General features: G+C 46.6%; 1 protein-coding gene across 7 annotated transcripts in view; it reads right to left on the minus strand.

Moving 5' to 3' along the window:
* The window catches only part of BTRC (beta-transducin repeat containing E3 ubiquitin protein ligase), a 147,776-nt gene that overhangs the window by 104,733 nt on the left and 27,990 nt on the right, over positions 1-15,053 (minus strand). For 4 of the 7 annotated variants that reach the window (XM_019502710.1, XM_019502709.1, XM_019502708.1 and 1 more), the window contains 2 exons: positions 5,490-5,567; positions 4,392-4,526 (listed from right to left, as the gene is read on the minus strand). The exons of 2 other annotated variants lie outside the window; for them this stretch is intronic. In XM_019502710.1, coding sequence (XP_019358255.1) covers positions 4,392-4,526; positions 5,490-5,567 — 213 coding nt within the window. The remainder of the gene's footprint in view (positions 1-4,391; positions 4,527-5,489; positions 5,568-15,053) is intronic. One more of the 7 variants, XM_019502712.1, reaches the window with a different exon arrangement.

Below are 15,053 nucleotides of genomic sequence, written 5' to 3' on the forward strand. Positions count from 1 at the left end.
GGGGGGGGGGGGGGGGGGGGGGGGGGGGGTGTCCATGCCAAGGATTTTTCCCCTGCCTTCTACCTGGAAGCGCTGCAGAAAGACGGCGGAGGCCGAAGTCTGGTTTGCGGCACAACATGCATTACAGCAATCCTGCTGCCATCAGCATTTCCCCACAAGGCACCTTTGACACTGCCTTCCCCCACACAGCCCGCCCACAGAAAGAGCCCTGACAGCAAAAGGCACTTCATTATTACTCCATTCAAGAGATGGAGGGGAGATTTTTAAACAAGCTGCATTGTGCCTACCGCCTTTAAAAACCGGTGGGGTAATCAAGTTCAGGGCAGCCCCGGACAGCTGCCCTGTGACCTACTCGTGTTGACCCCCGCTATTCATCACTCTCCTTCGGACGATGGGGGCAAGCTCCCGGGGACTGACCACCACAATAGACAGATACAAGCCAACAATAATACGGTTCTTGCAAAAAAAACAGATGGCACCGCAATAAATTTACAAATCTGCATTCATGGCTCTGTTTAAAACACCCAGGAGCTAAAAGGCTTGAGGGGCCCCCAGAGAGCTTCCCCTTCCCAGTTTCTAAAGGCCAGCTCACTCCCCAAGACTACTGAGCTCATGTTCTTCATAAATGAAGGATGGCGACGTAGCCCTTAAAATAACAAATGCCTGACCTAATCAATCTAGCATTTGGGTCTAGCGCTAAATGATAGGCACTGAAAACTAATTACGTTTTTTGGCAAGGAAGTTGAATTCAAATGGAAACACACAGGTTAAAAAGGCACTGAAGCATTTGTGAGTCCCTTTGAAAGGGCTGTGCACACACGCACACACACAGGGCTGGAGACAGCAACCTGATTCAATAACTCATGCATTTATTTTTAAAATGAATCAGATTAGTCCCATGTGTGACCTGCCGGTCCATCTGTATGTGCTGGACTTAATGGGCACTCTTCTCACGCTTACTTCAGTTTGAAGTATGAGAGAGATAAATTTAGTTTAATTTTCAACAGATCAAGCTATCCATTTTCCAAATGGACCATCTGGATCAGCCTATTAAAATTAATTTATAACTTTGCAGTGTGAAAATTCGTTTGTTAGCTTAAATAAAGTTGCCAAAAACTTTTGCCACTTGTCATTGTTTTTTCCAAGGGCTGTTTTTATACCAAGGCTGTCAGTTTACACCTCACCGTTTTATTTTACCATAGCAGACAGCTCTCAAGAGTAAAACCTTCTCATCCTTGCTTCAATGCCCTGCGTAACAGCCCAGCCAACTATGCCACGTTTCTCATCTCCTTCTGTTTCCATCTTTTGTGCCGATCTCCATGTCTACCACCACGACAGACCCTTGAGATGGCCCACTCCTGTCCAGGTTTGCTGGGCACCTGCCCTACCTTGATTCACATCTCTAGAGGTGCACCTCTTTTATCAAGTCCCTTTCGGCCCAGAGGACTGAATGCCGAGGACTGATTGCGCAGGTCCATCTCGCGAGGTCCAGAGCTCCAAGCCTGCAATCTGAAAGGAGCAGTGTCGCTGAGGAGGGGAAGAACGGCAACATTACGAGCACCCCCTCTGCAGACATAACATCCTCCCAGCAAGGAGCTACTTCTCTGTGCCACGCGTGCGGACCCAAACTCCAGCATTTTACAACAGTGCGATGGAAAGATGAAGCATAAATCTACCTATTTATGCAAGAAGCATACATCTACCTAAATCACAGGGGATGTACCAATTTTTGCGGGTTGATCGTGGCGTAAAGCTCTAATTCTGCCGTTATTTTGTGTTACTTTGATCGGTGGGGAGGACCTGCTCCTCGGCACTGACTGGTGCAGAGGCCCCCGGGGGGGGGGAGGGATGAGGGGGCAGCTGCCATCTTGTTTGCTGCTCTTCATGCCGCCCTGCCAACCAGCACCTTCCCCCACCGGGGAGCCAGCATTTTATTTTTATTGAGGTTTTTGTTGTTGTTGATTTCGCAGAAAATCCCGGATTTCGCTATTTCCGCAAAATTCGCTGAACTGTGAATTAAGTAGGTCCCTAAGCATACAATCCTTCCGAAACGCAAGCCATTGCTGCATTCGATTCCCCATGCCTTAATGTTGGGGGGGAGAACAGCATAAAACTGCACCTATGCATGCCTTGGGCTGCACCTAGACTGAAAGCCTCGGACAGTTTTGTGCCTTCACTAATGGCTTAAGACAGCAAGTATATTTACAGTCCTGAAATGTTCATTGGAAAGACGGGCTGGAACAGACAAGCCCAGCTCCCCGCTCAAGGCAGGAGCATCCTTGACTAAACCACCCTATGCATGAATCCTATACACATCAGATGTTAGATCAGTGGTTCTCAGCCTTTTTAAACACCAAGCACCCCTTGTTTGACTCCATAACACTTGTGAATTGAGCAGCACTCTGATGCAACGACTCATTTATTTATGACAGTGCTTACCTCCTTTCAGAGGGGCTGGGTAGTGGGGGTATGGCAGAAGCTAGGCAGGGAGCCTGCACTTATCCCCTCACACCTCATGGCACCCCCCAGCACCCTGGTTGAGTCACTGTGGTGGATCAATCTTCTCATAGGCACAAGAGCTTCGGTCAAGAGGACAGTAACAATTCCCTGTGACTTACAGAAGAAGGACCTGACTCTGCTACAGAGCCATCTTCTCAATGCCCAAGGTACTAGGCTATGATTGAAGAGAGCCGGGGGTTTTAAATGATAGAAAATGAGGGTTGAAGGGACCTTAGGAGGTCATCTTAGTCCAACCCCCTGCTTTCAAAGGAGGACCAGCCCCACTTAGATCATATGCACTGGCAGCAGTAATACAAGGCAGAGCTCTGGGTTCCTGCCTGAAGTTCCTGAGACTAGTCAAATGATTAGCATTGAAAAGAAATGGTAGCACCTGCCATCATGCTTCTTCAGAAGAGCATCTCAAACTAGAATCAGGTCTCATGCCTGTTCTTACAGATCCCAGGAGGATTAGCTAGAGATGCTGCTTTACTGATTCATCCAGCATCTTCCTAGAAGGCTTCCTTTTTGCCAGACTTCTGCTGCCTGCACCGCTGGCTTTGTGGCATCTAAGCCTGTGGAAACTCAATGCTGTGACTGGCTTTGGCTGCTGCGAGGAGCACACAGTTGGCTCTCCATACTGAGATATGCAGACACTACCTTGAGTTAACGAGGCTAAGTCCTCTTTGGAGACAGCCTTCTAGAATACAATGCACTGTCCCCATTTCCCAACTCCCCTTCCCCAAGAGCCTTAGGTCCTTTACCCTCCTGATCCTGTTGGGAACAAAAAGAATGGACCGCAACTCCTGCCTTTCTCTTACGGAGGGCTCCAGACCATCAACCTGTACTGGACGTATCCGATCACTTCTTTCAAAATTCAGGACCCATTTATCTAATGAAGTAGACAGCCAATTCTGTGCTCCTTGGAGAAGTGGGCTATCTAGCCTTGCTTTCAAGTGGACTGGTCTAAGGTGAGGTCTTGCTGACTTCTTTGTACAAGCAAAGACTTTTGGGAAACCATCTCTGTTCCATCGGCCCACACACATTCCATGTTCTGCCGTGATGCTCATTATCTTTGGTTTCTCAGCTTCTCAGTACAAGCAGGGAATTAAATCCTTGTTACAAGTATGCATGTGTCTGATTGCAGTCTTACAGCTTGTGACTAAGCATCCAGCAGGTTGTAGGAGATGTGGAAGTCCCTAATAGGAGATGGCAAATCTTTGCTCCTCTTATTCCTGGATGCTGTGTCAGACTAGCAAGACAGCCTGGAAAAGGCTGTTTACAACTGAGATTGCAGAACTCAACTAGGAAATTCTCTGGTGGAACCCATACAGCTTTGTCCACCACAGGCAAGTCTAACTCTGACCCCGAAGCTGCAAGAAGGGTGTTGGCACCCATGCAACCTCCTGCACAGAAGAAAAACGGGGCAACACCATGATAAGGGCAGGAGGTTAGGGAACTAGCTAACAACAAAAAGGGGTAAGCAGATGAACAAAAGCAACATGCTAGTCTCATGTCCCTTCTGGGCAGGATAGTGCATCCTCACACCATGGAAGACAGGATGAAGCTGCATCATGATCTACAGCAGGGGTGTCAAGCTCACCTTGGGCCCAAGGCCAGATCCAGGCTGCAGGGTTCCTTGCAGGGATCCAGTGCCCGGGGTGTGCGGTGGTAGCAGCTCTGGCATGGGGCACACTGCACAGCTCTGGCTGCATGCCCCATGCCAGACCCAGAGCTGCCACGGCCACAGCCACTGCTATGTTCTGCAGTGGCAGCTTTAACTGGGGTACGTGGCAGCTCCTGCATGGAGACAGCGGCAGAGGAGGTAGGGTTGCAGTACTGCCAACAGGCAAAGCAGCTGGGGGATGACCGGGACTGTATTAGCACTCGCTCACCCTCTTGCCACCAGCTGCCAGGTCCACCAGAGCCCAAGGGCCCCGGATTCTGTGGCTGGCTGCTCTCCTAGTCACAACCCCAACTTCTGGTGGCTGTACATTTGATACGGGATGAATAGACCCTTCTGCTGAGGCCTGGGAAAAGAGGAATTTTTTAATGAAATAATTTTCTTTAAAACACCTATGACTAGAAGGGTTGGTCCCTTATCCAGACCAAGGTATTTACACCGCACCCACTACCATAACATCAAAGTGCTTAATATACACTGTAAAATTAACCTCATGCACAGGGAGGCTAGTTTAAAAGGCCTCTTTTTCTTGCTAAGCCAAGATGGGGGAATCCCTAAAATGGCTCTTTTGACTGCAACAGGTAAATCATCCTTTTTTTTGGAATGAGGAAAGAAGAGAGAGTTCAGGATTCCCTCTCTTTAAAAAGGCACTGTGGCATTTATTTCTTGAACACCACAGTGTTCAGTAATGCACAGAGGAAGATATACTTCCTACTTCAAAGAGCTTAAGTTAACACAGAAAGGAATTAGCTTTTATATATAAAAGGGATTGTATGAAATGTTTTCCCTGCTGCTGTCCAGGTTTTCATTCACAGGAACGTATTTTAGAGGGAAATTAAAACAGCTATTTTTAGGTGATCAGCCCAGACAGTGTCTCCAAAAAAATCTACTTTTCTCAGGTGGTATGAAGCTTAACTGCTTGAGATTCTTGGAAGCAAAGTCTCATGGGAAGGCAAAGCGTACTGTAAAGGAGAAAGGAGGATTACTACAAGACAAGGCTGGAGCGTTCTTGATGAATAGCAAGTAAAGAAAGTTCAGCTACCAAGTCACAGTTGATAGTGCTCCACAGAGCAGGCTGGTTTCCTCCGATAGTGTCATCACTCTTCATATTTATGAAAGCCCAACTTGTGTGTTTGATTTTCCCAGGTACAATGTTTTGTGCATGCTCATGCTGCCAAGGAAGGTAAAGAAAGGACTTTCAGATGTCTGAGCATGACATGTTTGCCAGTTAAAAATCAAGCTGCAGCTTCCCAAAGTGTCTTAAGATCCAAGTAGCTAGAAAGTTTTACTGTATTTTTAAAGAGCATACCTGTCTAAGTGAATTCTTCTCTGGAATGATCTTCCTAGGGGGCTCGTCATTACTACAGTCTTCTCTCTCAGAGGAATTCTGTGAAAGAAAGTAAGCTTTAATTCAGTTCTTATCCCCAGTATGATTCTGCGGGAGGAAAGGGAACGGAGTATTTGCAGCTACTCAAGCTGGGTTATTCTATGCATGCATGCACCTGAGGCTAACTTGTACTTGTAAACCAAATGGCTTGTTGTGGCTGAGCACATTTTTCCTGCTTGATGTAACATTGCACCATTTGGCCGACTGAGTGGAGAAGTCTGGTTGCTCTGGCTTTTTTCCGAGGTAATCCGTACCAGGCCACTGTTGGCAGTGGGATGCCAGAGGTGGTGAACTGATGACCTGATGTGGTACAGCAACATCTGTTTCTGAATTCCCTGCAATAGCAGGTGTTCAACAGATCCTTTTTTTCTTTAAAAGAAACAAAAGATTGCTAATAAAATGCAATCCCGACTTATATTACAACACTCAACAGTATGCTGAACGTTAACGGATCATGTGGAGTCCAGTGGCCAGCCAAAGCTCTACTTTCGTGTGAATTGGGTCATCAGAAATTTCGTGAGAGTGCTAGACCCATCACTGATGCATCTCCCCCTCTCTCCAGAAGCAAATGATTGCGATCCTATAGTGTTAAACACCACTGCCACCAGTAAGGAAGATGAGATGGAAAGGAAAGAAAAGGAGGGGCTATAGTGTCTCTAGAGAATGCTCCTGGCTGGGGTTCAGAAAACCCACCAAGAGACTTCTGCCCTGCTCACCCTGAAACCACAAATACTTGCCGTAGAGTGGTGCTCGACAGCTTTTCAAAGGACATGACCTGCCTCCAGCACACGTTCAGTTAACAATGACCAGGGTGGGAGGAGTATTCCCCACGTTGGCCATACAAGCAATGCTAGAACACAGGGATCCATCCACTCGCTCTGTTTCCATAGTGTGGACAGGCTCGGGATATTCTGCCCTGCTTAAATATTTGTTTGGGGGTGTTGTGCAAGGGGGTAGAGGTGACGCAGATGGGATAAGTAAAGGATTCGATGATAGAGGCTGCACCCGCACTCAGCCCCGACTCCCAGAACTCCTCTCCTCATGTACTCCTGGCACACTAGATGCTTCAAAAAGCTCACACCTCAGTGATGAACTTCAGGGCTGCATCTGCAGGGAAAGGAGGAGCTGGTACCCTACAAGCAGACAGCAGTGTGAACAGCGGGGAAGCCCGCAGAGGAGCAGATACCCACTGCAGATGCAATTTGGATCCAAGCAGCTCAAAAGTTGGTGGCTTTGTCGAAGGGGAAGAAAAGATCACCAAGGAGGCAAGGCAAGTGCACACGCAGTCTTCTGAGAAAGGGAAGACAAAGGAAAAAAAATACAACCAAAAAAACCTCTCGGGATGGCATAAATCATTCCCAGGGATTCCAGGTAAATCAAGGTTTGCAAGCCAACTAGCGAGTTTACAAGATAAAGAACGCACAAGGCACTATGACATCTGGGATGCTGAAGCCAGGGTTTTGTAACGGAAATCAATCATAAACAGGCCTGATAAATTGCTAGAAGAGGTGAGGCTTTGAAAGTTTTCATGCAAGGCTTCAGCTAGGAGTAAAGTCATATGAAATCTGGCTCAGACAAAGCGGTGAAAACCCAGGTGAAAACCCTATGTGTGCAAAAAAAGAAAAAAAGGAAGCAGAGGCGTGCAGGCTGCTTTTCTGCACCTGTCAGTACAGTTTAGCAAGCCATTAATGCAGGAATACTGGGGGGGAAGGTGGGGGAGATTAAAGAGAAACGAATCTGCAATAATGGTGAGGCATTTCTAGGAAGGTCTTTCTTAAACTATTTTAACATGAATTTTTTAATGTCAATTTCCTCCTCATGGCAAACTTCAAAAATCACCCCCCCACACACCCATTCTTTAAAGAAAAATCTCGCCACTTTTTTGCCTCTCCAACCACCATCCAGTGTCTCCCATGACTTAAAGCATCAAAAGCCAAGAAACACGGTGGTGAAAGTGCATCATCTGCCCGTATTTTGAAATTCCTTCTCATCTCCACGCAGCAAGTTTTCCCCATTTCGTGAAGCTGAACATCTCATGTTAAAGGCAAGCAGAGGACCCTTTTGCATTCATTATGTTTATAGGTGGCAAGGCTAAGAGGTTGGCTGAACAAAGACCAGACAAAGACTGCCAAGTGCATATGGTGGCTCACAGCTTGGCGCCCCACCATCCCACGGCACCAACGCAGCAGCTCCAATAGCAGACTATTAAAGAGGAGCGCTGTTCGTGCACTTTTGCTGGCGAGGAAGTTCCGCTTGGTGAAGACGGAATGACTGGAAAGCGTGATCACGCTCAAGAAACAAAGCACAGATGTTAAGAACTCCCCCTCATTTCTCAGGGACAGGGAAAGCATCAATCCAGGTGCACTATAAGCCTCCGAATACTTCAGAAGTAACCGTATCTGTATCAGAGTCATTCAGCCTTTGGTGTCAAAGGTAGACTTGCTGTACCAGAGGTCAGGAAAAGGACAGCTACCTGCATTTCCTTTTGCTGAGCAATTCAATGCAACCCCCCCCACCCAAATCTTTTGGAGCATCAGTCTGAGCTTTGCTTCAGCATGACATGAGAGATGCCTGGAGCCAGGGAGGAAGGAAGACAAAAGGGGGACTGCTCTGGGCACCCTCTAGCGGCTATCAAAATACGTTTTGCGGCACAGCTCTAGAACGGAGCGTTTGGTGGCTGGATATTAAGCCGGGGCATATTAGAAATACTGGCAGGCAAAGTTCTTTGGGTAGATGTGATATCTTTTATTAAACCAACTAAATAGAAATACTGATGGCTCACAGCTACTGCGGCTGATGCAGGCACTAGACATCTATTAGGGTGGAGGGGCGAGGAGAGACTGCAGGCCAAACCCGTGCACCACCTCTCTTGCAGCTGGGGCAAATTCTGGGATTTCATCGCTGCTTCTTGGGAAACTAAAACCAGAGCAAGAGATGGTCTGTTCTTCTTATCTTCTACAGGCACAGCAAAGAATTGCACACTTTCCTCTAAAGCTCACAGAGGAAGCTCAGGGTGCTCCTGAGATATTCAGACTGCCACGTTCATAGGTAGGATGCAGAGAGGCTACTGGATTTACACAAGGTCGCACAATGTCAGTGGAACGGAAGGCAGACACCCGACTCCTGAACCCACTTGAGCCTTTAGGCATCCTCCTTCACCTTACCGTCAGAGGCCGACGCAAAGCGGTTTTTCCTTCTGTAGTTCATCTACCCTAAAATGAGAGCTGTCTGCTATGGGGGGGCTCCTTTTCAACTTCATCTGGATTCAGCCTGTAGCTACCAGGATGTCATTCCATGGCATCCATGGCACATTGTATCTCAGTGACCACCACCATTTTTTATTTTTATTTTTTTACTAACATCCAGCCCCTGCCACATGGAATACACTGTTACACCACACACCGAGACCCGCCGGGAAAGTCTCGGACACGTGATGGCAAGCAGTATGCTCTGTATAGAGCCTACCCAAGCAAATGTGGGTGCATGGATAAGCCAGGGGCTACCCACCGGACAGAGCTGGTGGAAGTCCCAACAGCGGAGGTCGTCTCTGGTGCCGTGTTGCCCAACACCAATTTTAAACCAGGACAGACTCAGCCCTTTTTCAAATGTGGGGAGGTGGGGGAGCACCGTGCGTCTATGCAAGGAGCACGACTATTTTTTATGCTTTCAAATTCTTAATCCTGTTTGGAGCTGTCAGTAGGGGTTAATGGAAGCCTTGGATAGGAGAATTCCAATCTGGTTGGCAGATGGATAGGTTGGTTATAGCTGCATAACTATGTCTTGCCTGCAGGCACAATTCAGAACACTGTTAAAGCAATATAAAGTCTCTGTCAAGCTGAACCATTTGGATCAGTAGCAAGGAGAAATAATAATAAAAAAGAAGAGTTCATTTCTGGGCCTTGTGCATTTATGCTAGTATGCAGAAACTGATTAATTGTCATCGTGTGCTGGTCTGCTATACCTCCGATTTCTACTTCTGGAGTAGATTTTGCATGCTAATATAATCATTCTCCCTCTTGAGACATTAGCAAATAATCAAATGAAAAACAGGATCATAATTTACTGAGATTCGGGCAATTCTCTATGCAAATTTGACTTGTTATTGCTGCTGCCTCGTTAATCTGAATGCCTTTGACAAACTCCTTTGATTTATGAACTCATGACAACTCCAATGTGTATATATTTTGCTAGATTGACATTATCATTAAGAGTGGGTGGACTGAGCTCACATGAATGGCTGATTTTATTCGCTGGTGTCTGCTGCTCAACAGCTGAGCATCTCCTTCTCACAAAGCCCCTGAGCGCCAGGCTCTTCCCATCTACCCATCCATTCATCATCTCGATGTTAATTGGCCCAGGCTTTAAGCAAATTTTCAACACGATTTAAAGGCACGATGACACTGATTACTGACCCTCTGCCATACGGTGCCTATTGATTAACCTGACAGAGATGATGAGCTTAAGGGAAACTAGGTGTGCGTGGACCTCAGGGGGAAAAAATATTTTGTTTATGCAGGCAAAACACTTGTCAGTCTCCCAAAGGCCAGAACTTGTGCCGCACTGGCCTTTCAAACCAACTACTGCTTTAACACCTGCATCCAATACAGGCAGTACTTGCCTGCCTTGGAAAAAATATTATAAATTTGTCGTCATGTGCAGCCTGGACTTTAATCGAGCTCCCCCATATCCAGGTCATTTCCAACCAATTAAGGCTCATTCTAGGCAATATAAGGTAGAGCAGCATGAGTTTTTACTTATCAGTGTGGAAGGAAGGAAGTCCCCTCCAGGCATCTCAGCCCCACAAGCTACAGAGGAATGGGAGTGGTGTCCCAGCTGAGATGAGCCCAAGCACAACCTCGATTTCAGATGTCACTACCCAGGTATTTGCGTAGCGCCTTTCCACTGATAATGCATTTCTGACGTTAGCAGCAACATCTCCTGAAGCACGCTGCTGATCCGGCCTTGCTTCGAACCTGCAGGCACACTAAGGGACCAGCCATTCCTCCCACACATCGAAGCAGGAGGTCAGAGTTTCTGACTCCTTGCAGAGGTGACCAAAGAGGTGTGCCCTCCATTGAACGGTATGTCACCCCCGGTGCAGTGCGGGGAAGACCGGAGGAGCCAAGAGGCAGCAGTTTAAGTGTCTCAGCAATCTGTCTGCAGACTGATATCATGAAGCAGAAGGCCCGTTTACCCATCCAGCCGCAGGTTAAGTGTGCCAGGCAGCATGCAGCGGCCTGCCAAGAGACGAGAAGTTTTATTTGTCCCATCCAGCTTTCGGTGGTCCCAAGATGCCAGAAAGCAGAATTTCCCCCCGTCTGGGTCAGGCTGTGGGCAACGGCAGAGGAGAGTGGAAAGGATGGAAAAAGCACCCTGAATTATTCTGTGCCTCTCTCAGCCAGAACATGGTTTAAAGGGGGAGGGGGAAGAGAATAAATGCCAGTCTAGCGCTGGAGTACAGCGAAGGCCCAACATTCCCTTTCCAATAACCTTTGTAAGTGATAGATGAGTCCAAGAGCACTGTTATCGTTATGGGACTGCCGGCATCCTGATTTTATAAATGCAGTCTGTCACTTTATAAATATCTCAGCCATTTCAAACAGTGCTAGGATGAAACCTGGCATAGCCCGTGTCAGCATGAAAGCAATATTTTAGTTAAAAGTTATGGGCTCTGAGTCCATTTTAACCATTTCAAGGCAACCTCTTTCCTCCTCCCTGAGAGAGGCAATACCTTCCGATTCCTGCTATTTGAGTAGTCATTGCACTATCCAACACCTTTGAGGTGGACTGGGCTGGTTGGAGAAAAACAAGTGTGAAAAGGGCAGGTTTGAAAGCAATACTCAACATGCTCGGTAGATAAAACAAAAGCGACAGCTGTAACGCGCAGGGAGACTCACGACAATGAAAGGCGGAGGGGCGGACGTCCGCTCCAACCTTGTTTGGCACCTGCAGCTCTGAGCATTAGCTGCAACGAGAGTTTTGGAAAGACGGCCATCAATCGCAGCATCGAGGCGCAAGGGGAGACTTCACCACGGGCTGAAGGATGAGACCATTTCTGAGCTCCTTCAAGTCCCAGGCTAACTGCAAAGGGTTTGTGTTGGATCATGGACATGAAGGGAAAAAAGGTTAGAGAAGGAGGCAGAGGGATTTGATGCCTTTTCTAATCAATGATACAGGGGATTCACAAACAGGTGAGGGTGGCATTTCTACTTGCTGGGTGCGTGTACACACCCAGTCCTTTAGTTAATGTGCATTAAATCTAGTATCTCTATTGTGAGGTACTAAGAAAATGCACATTAGCTTATCTTAATGTGCATTTACTAAAGAGCACTTTTTTAGTGACACTTTAATAAGCATTAAACTATGCTAATGCACATTAAAGTGCATGTATAGACGTGCCCACTGAACGCTTCTTAGATCCATGAGCTCGCAGGAGGAGGTGACAGCACGTTCTTGGATCGCAGGCCCGCAGCACAAACAAGAACCCAGATCAGATGAGTGAAACTTCCTGGATTTTATTTTTAAAGGGTCTGTGCAGTGCCTAGCACAGTGGGGCCAGATCCAGGGCTACAGGGCCAGACAGAAGCAACCACGTTTCCCAATAATTCTTAAAATTGGAGGTTTAAGCAAGTGTACAATTAAGGGTGGGATAGTGTATGTGTGCGCATGCACACGTGAGATCATGTATATGTAAATATATTAAATTTCAACCTGAAACTGCCTTAATATATGCCACACCTCCAAAATGACGAGATCTCCTGGAATTTAATACAGCCCCAACCCCTTGCACGCAGCGAAAGAGATTCTCTGTGTTTTCCTCGCTTTGTAACAAAGCCAATAAAGTCAGAGCAGAACGTGTGTCTACCCCAAACACTGCGAGGTAGCAGCAGAACTTTGGAAAATTAAGACAAATTTTCATACTAAGCTGATTCTTTTCATTCATCAGTTATTAATTTACTACAAAGATTAAGGTAAAGCGGTGGGAAGTCTTAACGTTACCGGGGGAATAGCGAATTCAATTTAATACTTACGTCTTTAAAAGCTGGTACAAACATTAATCAAAGATATGATGAATAAACAGATATTTCCAACAGTACAAAGTTGTGGCTTTTGCATCAGAACAAACCGGAAGCCAGGTGGTGGAAACTCTCCATGCAGGGGAATTTCAAAAAAGCTAGCTCCACTTAACTAGGAATTTCTCAGAAGAGAGCGAGTGAAAATATGGCTAATGAGAACAGCCTTTCCCCGTTCCCCAGGAAGCAGCCCTGCTTAACACTTCTGTTCTATGAATTCAAGAGAGTCAACAGTGGTAGATTTGTTTTTAATATTCAAGCTTTCAAGCCTCACAAGCTAGTTGGCCGATGGCCCTTTATATTCCAATTTTTGTCGGTGCCTTATTTACACAATCCAGAGAGCCTTTGAATACGATTTCACGTGGATTAAGGGGAGAACATTTGCTTCTGCTAATCAGGACATCTGGTTATTTTTGTAACTCTCAGACATCTGCATTAGGCAGTGCTACTTCCCCATTCCTCATAACAGGGCTTGAGCGACAGAAAGCCTGAGGACTTGGGTTGCATTTTATTTGCGTGTGCCTGTATGCACAGGGATAAGTGTGTGTGCATGCACACACATGACTGTTTTGGCATTTCTCTCCTACATAATCAAGTCAATCTCCACCTTTGCAGGCACTGTGCAATGTTGCAGTCCACGGGCACGTCTACATGTGAGCTTTAATGTGCACTAGCCTATTTTAATGCACATTAAAGTGTCACAAAATACCGTGCTCTTCAGCTAACGCGCATTAGAATAGACTAATGCATCTTCTTCTCGTACCCCACAATGGAGGTACTAGATTTAATGCGCATTACCTAACGTGCATTAATGAACGTGTAGATATGCCCCACGTTTTGTGCTTCAGCTATCTGGCAGCACCTCCATTTTTCCAGGGATCTGAAACACCTATATTCCCAAGTGTACAGAGGACAATTGATTAAATACACCCTAGCAACTATGCTGGGTAAACTTCTGAGCATCAGACAATGGTAGTCAGCTAGGACAGGCCCTGGGAGTAGTCCTGAACCACGCGATCTGCCTGTGCTTGCGTCCATCTCCCTCCCGGGCTTTGTGCCACTCCTTCAAACTACTTTTTCCAGTCTCTGAGACAACCTTAACAATTCCTCTGATCTTTCAAATGCTTGTTCCATCTCCCACCACCAACTGCAGCGTAAGTTAATTCACCCTTAAGAATAGGAAATGTTGAGACACGCAAACCACGGAGGCAAACTGGGATGGAACAGAAACACTTCAAAAGGGAAGAAAATCATCCGGCTTTGTTCCTTGCTGGTTCACTTTGCTGCATTCCTTCATTTGAGGAACACAAAAATTCATTTTTAACACTTCACTTCAGCATGCGGAAATACCAAGTTTAGGATTAGTCCCTTTCATTTTGCTTGTGTTTTGGGACAAACCAAAGCTTTTATCTGTGCTGATATATCCTAGAACCAGCTGTTTTCTTGATTTTTTCCCACATATGGAGAAAAAAATAGCACCAAGTCAGCTATTACAGGTTGTGAACATAAGCTAACATCCCAAAGAATTGCCAAAAACATATTTCTAGTACTAACAAGAGTTAGCAAGAGCCAACAGGTCTGGGGAGAGGTTTTTTAAACTTTTTATTTATTAAAATTCTCTAGATACAGATTAACTTTCTTTGCTCAATATTTATTATGGCTTCATCTGCTTGGGAACTGAAAGCACTCTGATAAATGGACTGCAAGGTTGGCTAGTTTCTCTGTAGAATCCACGTCCTTTTGTGACGCGCTATTTTCCATCTCCTTTCAGCGATCCCTCTCAGGGAGGCACGCTCCAAGCCCACTACCGAACCCCTTATCCACCCCCTCCCCTGCCTTCACTCTTTTAACCTCCTTGGGCTTCGTTTCCCCACTGCTACAGCCCACCCGTCTCCTCTCCAGATCCTCTGGCTGGCTTCCTATCTCCAAACCTTAACACGTACTTCTTCACCTCAAAGGCTTTATCATTCCAGCCCTTCTCCAGGCTCTGCCCATGCTTCTTCTTCCTATTCTTTGCTGTTTGCTCTTACTGACCCCTCGAACCAAAGGGATCTGCCTAGCCACCGAATAAGCTAATGCACAGAATCGCTCGACTCTACCCACAGGGCCATGCTCCTTCCTGAACATAGGAAGCACTGCTTTACTACTCTAAACACACGGGTTTTTCCCCTACTGCTACCCAGACAGCAATTGGCTCTATTTGATATGATTAATGGAAGGGACATCAACTATCCTTTGGCTCTAGGTCAGACTTTACTAACTTCTAATACATCATGTATTCATGTCCGTGCGCGAGCAAGGACAAACTCATTACAAGCCAGCAAGGATGCACATGTGTAAATGCTCCCCAGTCTTTTATCAAAGGCAGCAGGCAAGCTCTCCTCCCCTCCCTTCCTCCCCGCCCCCCCCCCCC

Source organism: Gavialis gangeticus, unplaced genomic scaffold, assembly GCF_001723915.1.
Source record: "Gavialis gangeticus isolate Ggan-Ray unplaced genomic scaffold, GavGan_comp1, whole genome shotgun sequence".
Taxonomy (NCBI): Eukaryota; Metazoa; Chordata; order Crocodylia; family Gavialidae; genus Gavialis; species Gavialis gangeticus.